This window comes from Xenopus laevis, chromosome 9_10L, assembly GCF_017654675.1.
Source record: "Xenopus laevis strain J_2021 chromosome 9_10L, Xenopus_laevis_v10.1, whole genome shotgun sequence".
NCBI classification, from domain to species: Eukaryota; Metazoa; Chordata; class Amphibia; order Anura; family Pipidae; genus Xenopus; species Xenopus laevis.
The window spans coordinates 129,424,155-129,440,830 of NC_054387.1; the positions used below are offsets into that span (position 1 = coordinate 129,424,155).

General features: G+C 39.7%; 1 protein-coding gene across 1 annotated transcript; it reads right to left on the reverse strand.

The window, feature by feature from the left end:
• Nucleotides 1-598: 598 nt before the first annotated feature.
• Nucleotides 599-12,076, reverse strand: LOC121398215. Its single transcript, XM_041577085.1, has 6 exons — nucleotides 11,842-12,076; nucleotides 10,128-10,161; nucleotides 7,191-7,455; nucleotides 5,211-5,420; nucleotides 4,934-4,982; nucleotides 599-795 (listed from the first exon to the last, which is right to left on the reverse strand). Exons 2-6 carry the CDS (start codon nucleotides 10,152-10,154, stop codon nucleotides 738-740), a joined length of 609 nt encoding a protein of 202 aa, XP_041433019.1. The 5' UTR covers nucleotides 10,155-10,161; nucleotides 11,842-12,076; the 3' UTR covers nucleotides 599-737.
• Between the last annotated feature and the right edge of the window lie 4,600 nt (nucleotides 12,077-16,676).

The following is a 16,676-nucleotide window of genomic DNA, read 5'->3' on the forward strand; positions in this document are numbered from 1 at the left end:
AACGTTCTCTTTGTGTTTGTATAATATAGATATTAAAGGAACAGTAACACTAAAAGATGTCAGTGTTTCAAAGGAATGACAATATAATGTAGTGTTGCCCTGCACTGGTAAAACTGCTGTGTTTGCTTCAGAAACACTACTATAGTTCATATAAACAAGCTGCTGTGTAGCCATGAGGGCAGCCATTCAAGCACAGGATACACAGTAGATAACAGATAAGTACTACTATAGTTTATATAAACAAGCTGCTGTGTAGCCATGGGGACAGCCATTCAAGCACAGGATACACAGTAGGTAACAGATAAGTACTACTATAGTTTATATAAACAAGCTGCTGTGTAGCCATGGGGGCAGCCATTCAAGCACAGGATACACAATAGATAACAGATAAGTACTACTATAGTTTATTTAAACAAGCTGCTGTGTAGCCATGGGGGCAGCCATTCAAGCACAGGATACACAGTAGATAACAGATAAGTACTACTATAGTTTATATAAACAAGCTGCTGTGTAGCCATGAGGGCAGCCATTCAAGCACAGGATACACAGTAGATAACAGATAAGTACTACTATAGTTTATATAAACAAGCTGCTGTGTAGCCATGGGGACAGCCATTTAAGCACAGGATACACAGTAGGTAACAGATAAATAGCCTTTCCATAATTCAGAGCATTAACGTGTATATCCAGCATGAACCATTGCGAAATAATGTGTAAGTGACTGTGAATCTTCTTCATCAACGTAAACAACTTAAAATTCCTCTATGGCTCACGCTTGGCCTTTTGTTTTTTTTCCTGAAAGATAAAATGAGTATAAGTATTAAAGGGGTCCCATCACCCCAAAAAAATATTCAAAATCCTATTTTACCACATCAGTCAAGCAAAATGAACTTTAATTATCCTATATACTAACCGAAGGCCTATCTATGTCCCGAGTGGAGGGGAGGCAGATGCGCACGCAACTTCGGTTAGGATCTATGAGATGCGCGCGCAACTTCAGCCGAAAGACATAGATGCGGCCTTCGATTAGCAGATGTGCTGGAAGGTTAGGATCAGAACAGGTTAGGATCGGGGAGGCAGATGCGCTGGAAGGTTAGGATCTAGGGAGGCAGATGCGCTCACCGTCTCCTTCTGCCTCCCGCCGCCTCTTCTTTCCTGCTCACTCAGGCGGCGACCGCTGGAAGGTTAGGATCTAGGGAGGCAGATGCGCTCACCGTCACACTAGGGGAACCGGTTGCGTACCTGCACGAAAGTCTGTATAAGCGTCGGCCATCTTGCTACTCCTCTGCGACTTTGTCATCCGCCCACTGCCAAATCCGCCCACTAAAGTCTGTATAAGCGTCGGCCATCTTGCTACTCCTCTGCGAGTTTGTCATCCGCCCACTAAAGTCTGTATAAGCATCGGCCATCTTGCTACTCCTTTGCAAGTTTGTCTAATGGCGGCGCTAGCGTCACTCTAGGAGGGGAACCGGTTGCGTACCTGCACGAAAGTCTGTATAAGCGTCGGCCATCTTGCTACTCCTCTGCGACTTTGTCATCCGCCCACTGCCAAATCCGCCCACTAAAGTCTGTATAAGCGTCGGCCATCTTGCTACTCCTCTGCGAGTTTGTCATCCGCCCACTAAAGTCTGTATAAGCGTCGGCCATCTTGCTACTCCTTTGCAAGTTTGTCTAATGGCGGCGCTAGCGTCACTCTAGGAGGGGAACCGGTTGCGTACCTGCGTGGGTGGCCATTTTTAGCAAAACGGGCTATATTATCTCCAAAAAATATTGATGTTGACATGATAAACAACCAAGTGATTGCATTACTTCCTGGACAAAGCTGTGTCTTTCTGAGTACTGACTGTATTGATTCTGAAGACGAAAGTGAGAAACTTAACTTCCCATTAGAATATTTAAACACTATCAACAATGCTGGATTACCACAACACAATCTTATACTCAAAGTAGGAACAATAGTCATGCTGTTAAGAAACCTTAAGGGTAGGGGCACACGGCGCGATTTCGCCGCGATTCTGCGCTAAGCGATTTGTCGCTGCGTTTTTTAAGCCGAAATAGCTTTGCTAACTTTGGCGCTGGCGTCAATGCAAATCGCGGCGAAATCGCTGCGCTAATTCACACGCGGCGATTCGTTTTCTATTGTCGTCCGAAGTTGCCTCGCTGAGCGTTTCCGGGCGACAGTAGAAAAAGAATCGCCGCGTGTGAATTAGCGCAGCGATTTCGCCGCGATTTGCATTGACGCCAGCGCCAAAGTTAGCAAAGCTATTTCGGCTTAAAAAACGCAGCAACAACTCGCCCAGCGCAGAATCGCGGCGAAATCGCGCCGTGTGCCCCTACCCTAACACTAAGCAAGGTTTATGTAACGGTACACGGTTGGTTGTGAAGAGCATGAGACAAAATGTTATCAAGGCAGAAGTGCTTACAGGATCCCATAGCGGTGATACTGTTTTGATTCCCAGAATTGACCTTACCAGTTCTGACCAGGAATTACCTTTTAAACTTAAACGACGACAATTCCCCATTAAGGCTGCATTTGCCATGACAATCAACAAATCACAAGGACAAACATTGGATAAAGTCGGCATTTACCTATCTGAGCCTGTGTTTGGTCATGGTCAACTTTATGTTGCATTTTCAAGAGTGCAGCGTTCATCTGATGTTAAAGTCAAGATTTTAAGTACAGCTCACCAGGGAGAACTCATTCAAGGACAGGAGAACATTTTCACAAAAAATGTTGTTTATAAAGAAATTTTTCAGTAACACTTTACTACCAATAAACTCAAAATTTAAGAATTCTAATAGCAGATAGGTAATAACAAGCAATAGGCACAGATTCACTCTACATCCCCACAAATTAGCGTCGCCAGTTGCTGCCTGGGGATGCCGAGTGAATCAGCACCCATCGCATTTTGCTGCCTCACTGTTGTTACCATTCTTTCATTAACGATTCTTTAGAGAATCGGGGGTTTACTGGTACTATATAAATTATTTGAATCTTGTTTCCTTCAGTCTGTGAACTCATAATTATAACAAGCAGGCAGGAGCCATTTTGTGGACACTGTTATTAAGACAATTCTTGTATCATCTCAGAATCTTGTTTGTGACCCAGAATGGGGGATCTGATGTCCATCCCCATGTACTGGCTAAACAATTATACAGTAAAGAGAACTGGGGGAATGTGTGGAGAGCAGTGACATGTAGGAAGTGCTGAATGGAAAGTGAAAGTAATTGTCTGCCCCGCCTCTATGACACTGGCATAGAGGAGGGGCAGACAATATTTGATTGACAGCTGAGATGTTTAAATGAGTTTACAGCAGCTATGAATGCTTTAATAAAAAATAGAAATTGGATTTCATGCTTAATTTGAAAAGGACTTTTATTATAAAGCTTTTTGTGTCTGGGTGACAGGTCCACTTTAAATATATTAGGGATAATTTCCTTTAATATCAGTGTTAAGATTCTGAGGTTTAGTATAGTTTTTGTTGTGTTCCTAAGAAGGGCACTTTTTGCTTGCTGAAATTCATATTTTGAGCAGTATGCGCACAGTTATACCAGAAATCTTGGCATTGGATGGGGTATATTCTCTAAAGTGGAGTGATTTTTTACAACTCAGAGTTGCTTGAATTATTAACCACCAGATGTAATTTGCATGAAGGCATTACTATTTGGATAGGTGTTAGTATATAGTCTTGCTGCTGAATGGCAATGTGTACCGTCACCCAAGGCCGTATTTATATATAGTCACCTGACATTGCAGAGTGGGGCGATAAGAGTTGGGGGTGGGTGTGATGTTATAGGGCAGGGCAATGCCATGTCAATCTAGGAAAATCAAAAGAAAAATTTGAAAACCTGTTATATTTTCCTAAAATGTTTGATGGATCTATACAGGGGTCTGACTTGATCAGTATGTATAATTAAAGAAAATAAAGAAAAAGTACCCCGTATAAATCCAAACTCTTTAAGTGCACCACCCTGTAATTGTACTGCGGCTTGCAAATTCTATTTTATGGCTTGGCACATTTAAATCAAACTAGAATTAATTGTTAGCTTATACCTTAATTATAGGTGATAATTGTGTTAAAGTGCTTGGTGCCTGGTAAGAAAATCAGACCACCATTCTAATCTTAAAAAATCGTATATTGTTGATTTGAAGGAAATAAATCCTTAAAGATTACAAGAGCTAGTGCTTCCAAATTCAGGAGATTTAATCAATCCTTAACAAAAGTGTATAAATATAAAGTGTCAAGTGCTTCAATTAAATCATTCAAAATTCCTTCAAAGTACAGATGCAATTACTCAGAAAAGGTGTAACAGATCATGTGACACTTAGATTTCACACAGGTGGGCTTCATTTCACTAATTATGTCACTTTTGAAGGTAATTGGTTGCACCAGGATTTCTTAGGTGCTTCATGGCAAAGGGGTTGAATACATATCCACATGCCAATTTTAAATTTTCGATAGTCAAAGTACTGTCTCTTTAAAAAAAACTTCGACTACTTACTTCGGTAGTTTAAACCGACCGAGGTACAATGTTAGCCTATGGGGACCTTCCCCATCAGTTTTCTAAGCTTTTTTGATCAAAGTAAAATCCTTCGATCGATCGATTAAAATCGTTGAAACAAATTTTACTTTGATTTGCGCAAAATCCTTCAAATTCGAAGGATTTTACTTCGAGGGTTTATTAACCCTCGATATTCGACCCTTAGTAAATGTGCCCCTTAGTGTGTGTGTGTGTGTATGTATATATATATATATATATATATATATATATATATATATATATATATATATATATATATATATATATATATATATATATAGTACAGAGTTGTAGAAATAAAAGGAATTGGGAGCATGGATCATGGCAGATCTAAGACATCAGGAAAAGGCAAAAGAGTAAAAGTAGGATCCTTTTTGAAAAAGTAACTTACATCTTGTTTTTTCCTGCCCGTAGGTTTGGTCCATTTATGACTTTCTTAGCTGAAATATGGTAAAAAAAAAAAAACACAGACAAGTTTAGTAAAGACAGTGCTTCACACAAGGGTCACCTGTAACTCAAACAATGCTGAATCTATTCTGTAGGTCCTGCTTCAAGTGGTTGGTAACCTTGATCAATACTCAGTATGAAACGGGGCAAATTCATCCTGTACTGGATTTGAGAGAGACCGGTACAATCCATTGCCAAAACAATTCTTATGTATCACTTACCTTCTCTTACAGTTTGATACAGACTGTCTATCTTTGTATCCACATCTGGAGTCTTATTGGCAGAACTGATGGAGTCTTTATCATTTGTACTAAAGAGAAACAGGTCACAAGCCAACTGGCCAATGCTCTTCTGGCTCTGTAGGATTCTGTTCTTCTCTGACTCACTGGAGTCGTCCAGATCATCAATAACCACAATGACTCTTTCCTTTCCTATTCACAGAATTGCATGTTATTAGAATATTCAGAATTACTGTAACACTTAGTACTGTATTGAACAATGAGCTACAATGGCTAAATGGGCAATGAAATCCAACATGCGTTTCAGGTGCCATAATCCATATGATACCCCGACCTGACCCATTAAGCAGACGCAATGTGGGAGCTCTAAAATTTACTAATTTCACTAACAAATCAATTATATTTAAGCTTTGAAATAATTAATTCCTTCTCCATACAGCAGGAAAAGACAATTGACCTACTATATCAAGTGATCTGCCCTGATTCAATTTTCCTGCTCTTATTTTTGTCAGGTGCCACTACCAAATACCCCCTCCTTAACGATAAATAACGATACCCTTGTTAATATGCAACAGAAAAATCCAAGATAATGGAGAAAACTTATTAAGGAATATATCTGGGTTTGTTAACTAATGGAGCAATATCTATTCAACCCAACATTTCTCTACCCTGTTTCCTTACAAGCTGGATGGTAAATCAAAGGAGTTTGTCTCCTATAATAGACAATACATTGTAGCCTCACAGATACAGTGATCCCAGACAGCATTTTAAAATGCAATCTGAAAAAAAGGCAGATAGATAAAATATATATAAATAATAAATAGAAAAGTCGCTAGAGATATGACAAAGATCTACGAAAAGGTGAACTTGCACTTTAACAAGCGTGGGTTTAATTATAGGGCACAAGTCTGTGGCTAGCAGGGGAACATTAAAATCAAGATGCCTCGCTAGTCTTTTTTCTCCTATAATTTCAAGTTCAGATATGAAATCCCCATCATTCCCATGGAGAGAACCCTCAAATTTTCAAGCATTGAGTGGTTACTGGTGCCTTGGTGGGTAAGTCATGTGTTTGGAGCATTATTTACTAAAACAGATACAAAAGCAATCTGATTTTGAATTGTGAGTCTCCAATACAAGATTTTAATTGCAAACAAACCCCTTATTAGAATTTAAAGGAGGCATATAGCATAACTTAAAACCCAACAAGAGTTTAGTCAGCACTCATACCTTCCAGTTACTTCAGTCTGGAGCAAGTCCCACAGTTTCCACCTTGATCTTGTTTCCCAAATTTTACATCACAGACAGCACCATTCACAGATGTGATGTAAAATTTGGATAACTTAAACCCCATCCTAATATTGTAGTCAATAATAAAGAATATATGTTGCTGGGTAGAGTTTGGGATAGAAATGATGACAAATTTAAAAAGATTTCCCTTCATTGGAGCTCCCTATAGATTTGCTATGGTCTCTGTTCATGTTTCAAATGAGAGGTGGGCGTGTCCTAATAGGAGGGGGACAGCCAATCACAGCCCAGCAGTCAAACAAGCAAAGGAAGGCTTCAGTTTCCTACCAGGTCCTGCTAGCTGCTGATGAGAGGTGGGCATGTCCTAATAGGAGGGGGACAGCCAATCACAGCCCTGCAGTCAAACAAGCAAAGGAAGGCTTCAGTTCCCTACCAGGTCCTGCTAGCTGCTGATTGGTTCCTGTCCTAAAGTGCAATGTGCTAAGTGGCTCCGGCTCCCCTGCAAAGCCTGGGATAGATGGGTGGGACTAGTAGGGTTTTTTGGAGAAATTTTCAATAAATCAGCCCCACACACTACTTTTTCAGGACTTTCTTTGATATCACAAATAAACATCCACGTGTCATTAAACCAATTGCCCGAGGAACCTCACTACTGAGCTCTGTCCACAATGGTGATGTTCTGTCAATTAAAAATATACACAGCAGAATGTTTATTACCCAGAGATTGATGCATAAAGTCCAGTTCTTTATCATAGAGTGAGTCTGTCACATCAGTGACGTTTATTCTGCCTCTTCTCTTGGAGTGATACAGGACGGCAAATGTATAACCAGAGATGTCCTTTTGGAATCGGGAGAAATCATTGGAGATATGGACTGGGTTTATCTCGTTGACTTTTTTTTTGAAGTCTGCTCTTTCCAAAAGCCTTAGTAGCCAGTTATAGCTATCGGGGGGTTCTCTAGAGCAGATTGCCACTCTCAAATGCTTTACAAAGGAAAAGAGAGAGATTAATATCAGATTAATTATGCAGAAAGTACAGCTATTGGTATCCCAGCCTCCTCCTAATCACAAAACAAGATATTCTGATTTTGGAACAGCTTCAATGGGTTTTTGCCTTTTCACAGAAGATCTACATGTTGTAAGGATTGTGTGAAGGGCTGTCGTTTTTTCAACTACATGTTACATTAATTGAAGCAGTTTTAGCTAAGCTGAAAGGTGGGATAGTCTATTTACTATGTGTTCTTACGTTACTGGACATTTTTTTAGTGGAACATGGGTATGAGAAATTGTTTTTGAGTAGAGCAGGGTGCAAATTTTAAAGTGGACCTGTCACCCAGACACAAAAATCTGTATAATAAAAGTCCTTTTCAAATTAAACATGAAATCCAATTTCTATTTTTTATTAAAGCATTCATAGCTGTTGTAAGCTCATTTAAACATCTCAGCTGTCAATCAAATATTGTCTGCCCCTCCTCTATGCCATGGGCATAGAGGCGGGGCAGACAATTACTTTCACTTTCCATTCAGCACTTCCTACATGTCACTGCTCTCCACACATTCCCCGTTCTCTTCACCATTTAATTGTGTAACCAGGGCATGGGGATGGACATCAGGTCCCACATTCTGGTGCACAAACAAGATTCTGAGATGATACAAGACTTGTCTTAATAACAGTGTCCACAAAATGGCTCCTGCCTGCTTGTTATAATTATGAATTCCCAGACTGAAGGAAACAAGATTCAAATAATTTATATAGTGTAATTAAAGTTAATTTTGCTTGACTAATGTGATAAAATAGGATTTGGAATAAATTTTTTGGGTGACGGGACCCCTTTAAAAAAGGGTGTACACTGGTATGGATTTCCACTATGTACAAAGCACAGACAGACCCCAGATATGAGAACTAAGTGGTGCACTTTTGCCCCATTAATACCGTAGCACTCCAGTCCAGGATCATTGTGAATGGCACCTTATGATAGGGGAAAATACTCAGAGTTCTCTGACCTATTCTGCAGGTTTGTGCCTTTATATGGTCACAGATCCCTTCAGTGACTTTTAATATCCTTATCATTTACAGTAGGGAGTACATTATCCCTTATAATACATGAGTGATACTCAGAGTTCCCTATATAACTCAGCCTGCAGCCTTGTGTCTTTATATGGTCACAGAACCCCTCAGTGACTTCTAATATCCTTATCATTTACAGTAGGGGGTACATTATCCCTTATAATACATGAGTGATACTCAGAGTTCCCTGTATAACTCAGCCTGCAGCCTTGTGCCTTTATATGGTCACAGAACCCCTCAGTGACTTCTAATATCCTTATCATTTACAGTAAGGGGTACATTATCCCTTATAATACATGAGTGATACTCAGAGTTCCCTGTATAACTCAGCCTGCAGCCTTGTGCCTTTATATGGTCACAGAACAACCCCTCAGTGACTTCTAATATCCTTATCATTTACAGTAGGGGGTACATTATCCTTTATAATACAGGAGCTATAAGATATCATTCACCGTTAATGTTGTGTGTCTAGGGTATAAGAGGATCTCTCTTTTTTATTTTGCTTCCTTGGACATGTGTAATAATAAGTGGCCACGTCAAGCATTTGCACCAACAGCTCTAATAAAGACATATACTATATATGAACTATATGTACCTGCCCTATTCAAATAGACCTAAGCCTAAGAGTATAAATGAAGTTTCACTAGGCAGGAATGATTGTTAGCGAATGTACAGTACTTCGCATTTTGATGAATTAGCGTATTTTCTGTTAATTCATTAATTTCTCTTATTTTGAATTATGGTGGAATGGTTGCTATATTTATATATTCATAGTATACATGCTGACATGTGGCACATGTGTAATGTATTGTGCAAAATGATTCGTTGCCATTTAAACTGTGATTGAATTCAGTAATATGCCCTTTGTCTTCTAGTTGTTTGGTTCTAATTCCGCACTTTATGAGATTGGCACTGTCTGTGTTAGAGGGATATCAATATGAGGTTACAGCCTATTAATTAATAATGGATAAACCATGACAATATTTTAACCTGGTGTGAAGTCACTGATCGAAGAATAGTAATCAAAATGTTTGCAGGCTGCTTGTGGCGGCAAATGGTTATTTTTTTTTTATTTTCCCGCTGAGAGTTTGATTGACAGCACCCTTAGCCAACCACTAGTCATGACTGCTGACATGTGATATCAAGAGAAATGACACAGTAGAAGTGACGTCACTGTATGTGCACTACATGGATTGTTTGTCCCTCTTTTAAGATATTTTAGCATTATTTTTCACACTAGAGATCCCTTGAAAGAGGCATTTATCTGAAACGTTGGGTTTTTCACCTTTCGCACCACGTGTCTCATTTAACATATTTCCTAATTTGCACTTTGAGCACTGGTGGTGTCTGTACATGCTATTGTTTGTAATATGGATATACTGCTGTATGTTTGTTTTAAGTATATTAAAGCATTTTTTTGCTTTTGCCTACACCATGGTGTGTTAAATTTACTAATGTGTGCAATTGGGCTATTTTAGATTGTCACAGTGACATCCCAGCAATAAAGTTCTGCTAATACATTGTCCCCTTTATTAGATATTTCCATTCCAAGTAGAATAAAGAGACAGGGAACAAACAAATTACTTACCTTTCTCTTTTTGATGAATTTTTCCATGGCTACTCTGTAAAATACAAATAGAAAGAAATTATTCTGTTTGCAAAGAATATGAATATCCTTATAACTTACAGTAGGGGGTACATTATCCCTTCTAATACATGAGTGATACTCAGAGTTCCCTGTATAACTCAGCCTGCAGCCTTGTGCCTTTATATGGTCACAGAACAACCCCTCAGTGACTTCTAATATCCTTATCATTTACAGTAGGGGGTACATTATCCCTTATAATACATGAGTGATACTCAGAGTTCCCTGTATAACTCAGCCTGCAGCCTTGTGCCTTTATATGGTCACAGAACAACCCCTCAGTGACTTCTAATATCCTTATCATTTACAGTAGGGGGTACATTATCCCTTATAATACATGAGTGATACTCAGAGTTCCCTGTATAACTCAGCCTGCAGCCTTGTGCCTTTATATGGTCACAGAACAACCCCTCAGTGACTTCTAATATCCTTATCATTTACAATAGGGGGTACATTATCCCTTATAATACATGAGTGATACTCAGAGTTCCCTGTATAACTCAGCCTGCAGCCTTGTGCCTTTATATGGTCACAGAACCCCTCAGTGACTTCTAATATCCTTATCATTTACAGTAGGGGGTACATTATCCCTTATAATACATGAGTGATACTCATACTTGTCCCACAGCGCCCCCTAGTTTTGATGAAGTTGCCGAAAACAGTAATTATAGATGCAAAATAAAATCACCAATGAGAATGATCAAAAATGTCATTATAAATGCAAAAGAAGTGACCAATGAGAATGCTGATTCCCAGCACTATGTCAGACATCTTGCTGTTATGTTACATATAGAGATAATTATGTCATTTTATTCTTCATTATATGACACTGGAATCAGACGTGGGGATAAAGCACAGACTTGTTCAGTGCTGGGAAACTGGGCTTAAAGCTTCCAACTCCAGTTGCAGGAACAAAGAACATGGAGCCACATTGATACAGATCAGCTGGGATTCTCATTGGAGTATTTTTTGCATTTTAAATGCAGTCGCTGGCTGTGGAAATTTGGGGAAAAGTTTTATTGTGCAATATTGCTTTAAGAATACAACCCTGATGTTGCTGGACTACAGCTCCCAGCATGCCTCAACCTTCATTATATGTTACATTTTTCTGGGATTTGTAGTCCAACAACAACTTGTAAAGTTTAGTTTGGAAGTAAAAAGAGGGACAAATTTTTTTTTCTGCATGTGGCGCAGCACATTTTTTGACCACACCCCTTTCTGTGGCCACACCCCCTAATTACCATGTTTGTTTTACAAAATTTGGCAGGTTATGAAAGTTTGAAAATATTTCTCCTTATCTAAACTGTGTTTTTGTGTCTCAAAATTGTTACAAAGTATCTTATTTGCACCTGTTAGCTGTTCTGGGCTCTCTGCTAAAAGCCTATTAAGTGAGAAACTTTGTTTCTTTTTCTGGCTGTTCAGTGGAGAGAAAAGAGGGACTTTCCAGTACAAATGAGGGACTGCGGGTTGAGCTGTCAAAAGAGGGACTGTCCCTCCGAAAAAGGGACAGTTGGGAGGTATGGCCCAGGGTCACGGTTACAGGGCCCAGTGAACTCTATTCAGAGTGTTACAAAGTTATTGCCTAGAAATAGCAGATGAGCAGTGAGAGTTATTAGGTACAAGTGGGAAGAAAACAACATAAGAAGAGTCACGTTACCGTCTCTTTCAGTTCACGCGTCACGCTTTCAGCCTACTATTGTCTGCTGTTCCTTCTAGTTGTAACTGAGGAGATAAGTGGGGGTCTGTGTAACCTGTATCTGTTCCCTCGTCCACCTGGGCTCATGGGCTCAGCTGCTGCGGGAATCTTCCTGTGCTGCATTCACTATCACTCCCTGCCTGTAGCACTGACACACCCTGTGTGATTTACACTCCTCTTCTTTGTTCTCTCCATTCCCCTGTCTGCTCTTTCACTTTCATTCTGACTGCCTCTGTTTCACTTAAAGGAGAAGGAAAGTCTGTTTGCACTTAATGGTGACAAATGTTAGGCACCCCCCAAAATAAATGATGACGACCGTTTGAAAAGTTGCTTATAATTATCCATTCTAGAATCTTGTAAATTTTTCTTCAAATTTTTCTTCATATTTATCAAAGGCCGAGTTTTAGAGTTATGTGAACGTTTTAAAACCTTGAACAACTTAAATAAACTCACATCCGGGGATGATTTAAGAAAAACTCAAATGTGCAAAACCTCAAATGACCGAATTCTGGTTGCCAAACTCAAATTGAATTGCAAAACTCGAATCGAGGGGAAAAAAACTTGAATTGCGTGAATCATTCGAGTTTTCAGCCAAAACCCTTTGAAAAAACCTCAAACATCATGAAGGCTATTAACATCTTCAAATGATCATTTACTTCTACATGACCGCGACAGATTTGAGGGGGCAAATGTTATGATGCAAGCTATTTCTAGGTTGGGGTATGATAAATCTTGAATATTCAAGTTTTTTTTTTTACATAAAAATGTGAGTTTTGACCAAAAAAACTATTGGAAAATTTGAATTTGAATTTACCATTCAAACCTTAAGAAATCTGCCCCTAGGTGCAGATTTAAAGGGCATGCATTTTCCTTGTCCCTAAATATCCTTGCTATCTTCTAAGGAGTGTAGTAATATACTGTTTGAATCAGGCTGCTGACAGATTTAAAGCAACTTAAAGCAAACAAATCAACTGAAAAGGATAAGTATTTGTTATTAGCTGCTATTTTATATTAAGGTTTATATTTATGGTTTTTTTCTGTCTTGGGTGCTAAACAGCAAAGTTTGGTGTGCTAGTGAGCTTACAGCAAGTTTGTCACAACCTGCTTTACTTTGCAGTTTTCCATCCGTTTGAGGGGGTGGGGTTTGATTAGTTGCACCTGAACAGACTGTATAAATAGAACCCCTGGGACTCCAGTGGAGCTTGCTCTAGTGTTAGCTCGTTAAGTGGGGGATCTGTAAGTGGAGTTACAAACACCGGAGTTAAGTGGGGGATCTGTAAGTGGAGTTACAAACACCGGAGTTAAGTGGGGGATCTGTAAGTGGAGTTACAAACACCGGAGTTAAGTGGGGGATCTGTAAGTGGAGTTACAAACACCGGAGTTAAGTGGGGGATCTGTAAGTGGAGTTACAAACACCGGAGTTGAAAACTAAAGGAGGTTCAAACTAGGTCAAAAGTTTGTTCTAAACCCTCATTTTTATTTTATATATTTATTTATATTTTTTCCTGTTTTGATCTGTAACTGGGATAATGAGTACTAGCAAGATTGAAGGTCTGACTCAGTGCACAGTCTGCCATATGTATGCAGATTTGGAACAAGAGATCCAAAATGCTTACCTCTGTGGTGGTTGTGAGCAAATTGCCACTTTGGAGGCTCAAGTTAGAGCACTAGAGAGACAAATTGCAACACTGCGGTCGATTGACAATCTTGAAAGGAGTCTTTTGCTCACTGAGCAGGACCTAGCGGGGTCAGATAGTTTGGGGGGAACAGAACAGCAGCAGGATGTTGAGGCAGCTAACTGGGTGACAGTTAGAAAATCTAAGGTGGGCAAAAGGAAAATGGAGGCTGATCCGGAGATTATACATCGCAACAAAATTTGCCAGATTGTGTGAAGATGATGGGAGTATGAACTCTGGATTGGCAATTCTAGATGGGGCTGATCTCTCTAACAGCCGGGAGACCAGTTTCTCTAGTAGTGGTGGGGAGGAGAGTAGAGTCAGGCCTAAGCAGATTGTGGTTGTAGGGGACTCAATTATTAGGAAAGTGGATAGGGTAATTTGTCGTCCGGATCGCTACAACCGAACAGTTTGCTGTCTACCTGGTGCCAGGGTTCGGCATGTGGTTGATCGGATAGACAAATTATTGGGTGGGGCTGGGCACGACCCAGCTGTCTTAGTGCATATCGGTACTAATGACAAAATAAATGGTAGATGGAAGACCTTAAAGAATGATTTCAGGGATCTAGGCTCTAAGATCAAGGAAAGGTCTTCCAATGTAATCTTTTCTGAAATTTTGCCTGTGCCACGTGCAAGTTTAGGAAAACAGCGGGAGTTAGGGAGCTAAATGCGTGGCTCAAGTCTTGGTGCAGGAAGGAAGGGTTTGGGTTCCTAGAGCCCTGGGCTGACTTTTCGTTGGGGTACAACCTATACAGCCGTGACGGTTTGCACCTCAATGGAAGGGGGTCCGCGGTGCTAGGGGAAAGAATGGCTAAGAGGTTGGAGGAGTGTTTAAACTAGGCAAGGGGGGGGGGGAGGTGAGATAAAGAATTATGGGGACGCTAGGGTAGACGGGGCAGTGGGGTTAGTAAGGGGTCATGGGGGAGGAGTGAGGGGGGCATACAGTTTACCAGCTAAGGAGGTCCCTCTGTTACAAGGAAAACAGAATAATACTAACTTAACGTATAATTCTTCACTAAGTAATGCACATTTCAAAAGTAAAAGTAGTAACCTCTGCTGTATGCTGCAAATTCACGGAGTTTGTCAGGTAAAATGGGAGACCTAGAATTAATTGCATGCTCTAAAAATTATGATATAATTGGTATCACTGAGACCTGGTGGGATGAAACATGTGACTGGATTGTGAATTTAAATGGTTACACCCTTTTTAGGAGGGACAGAGGGATTAAAAAGGGTGGAGGAGTGTGTTTGTATGTAAAGCCTGAATTAAAGCCACGCACTAAAGAAATAACAATAGCTGGCACTGGTGAGGGTGTAGAATCACTCTGGGTAGAGATTTTAACTGGGCAAAAGGTAACAAAAAGAATTATCATTGGTGTATGTTATAAACCACCTCGTATAAGTGTCGAGTATGAAGCCCAGCTACTCTTGCAGATACAAGCGGCTTCACAGATGGGTCAAGTTGTTGCTATGGGTGACTTCAATTATCCAGACATTGACTGGGGTAATGGGGTTGCTAAGACAGAAAAAGCTAGTAGGTTTGTAAATATGCTGAATGATAACTTTTTATTCCAGCTCGTTCAAGAACCTACTAGGAATAACTCTCTTTTGGACCTTGTAATAACTAACAATACTGAACTCATCTCTAACATTTGTGTGAGTGAGGGGCATTGAGGGAATAGTGATCATAACATGGTCTCCTTTGAGATTCTGTTGCAGAAGCAATTCTATAAGGGAGTAACTAAACACTAAATTTCAGACTTGCAAACTTTGACAGTATAAGGGCATCTCTGCAACATATTAAGTGGGAAATGCTTTTCACAGGGTTAAACACAGAACAAAAATGGGAAGTCTTTAAAATGCTGCTTAATAAATATACTTGTCAGTATATTCCACTTGTAAGCAAGGAACGTCGTTGCAAAGCAAAACCTTTTTGGTTCAATAGAAGCGTTGGTGTTGAGGTGGGTAAGAAAAGACGTGCTTTTAAGGCTTTCAAGTTAGCTGGTACAGCCGAAACATTTATAAGGTACAAGGAGGCCAATAAATCATGCAAAGAAGCTATAAGGCAAGCTAAAATTGCTATAGAAAAGGATATTGCAGCAAGCAGTAAAAAAAATTCAAAATAATTTTTTAAATATGTCAATAGTAAAAAAATTAAGCAGGAAGGGGTGGGACCCTTACTATCAGAGGGGGGTCAGCTGGTTGATGAAAACAAAATAAAAGCGCAGATTCTGAACTCATATTTTTTATCTGTCTACACAAATGAAGAACCAGTAAGTGAAGGTTTCCTTCTTAACACTCCCAATTCTAGTAATACAACTAATGATGCATGGTTCACACATGAAGAAATTCAAAAGAGACTTGAACATGTTAAGATTAACAAAGGTCCAGGGCCAGATGGTATTCATCCCAGGGTTATTAGCAAGCTTAGCTCTGTGATTGCCAAACCTCTTTACTTAATTTTTCAGGATTCATTGAGATCTGGCATAGTGCCGAGAGACTGGCGAATTGCTAATGTGGTGCCTCTATTCAAAAAAGGATCCCGTTCTCAGCCTCAAAACTATAGGCCAGTTAGTCTGACGTCAGTATTAGGAAAGCTTTTCGAAGGGTTAATAAAGGATAAGATACTGGACTTCATAGCAAATCATAATATTATGAGTTTGTGCCAGCATGGTTTTATGCATAATAGATCTTGCCAGACTAACTTAATTTCTTTTTACGAGAATGTAAGTAGAGACCTCGATTCTGGGATGGCAGTGGATGTGATTTACTTAGACTTTGCTAAAGCATTTGATACAGTGCCACACAAAAGGTTACTGGTTAAATTAAGGAATGTTGGCCTGGAACATAGTATTTGTACCTGGATAGAGAACTGGCTAAAAGATAGACTACAAAAAATGGTGATAAATGGAACATTTTCTAATTGGACCAGTGTTGTTAGTGGAGTACCCCAGGGCTCTGTACTAGGTCCCTTGCTTTTCAACTTGTTTATTAATGACCTGGAGGTGGGCATTGAAATTACTGTTTCTATTTTTGCAGATGAGACTAAATTGTACAGAACTGTAGGTTCCATGCAGGATGCTGCCACTTTGCAGAGTGATTTGTCTAAACTGGAAAACT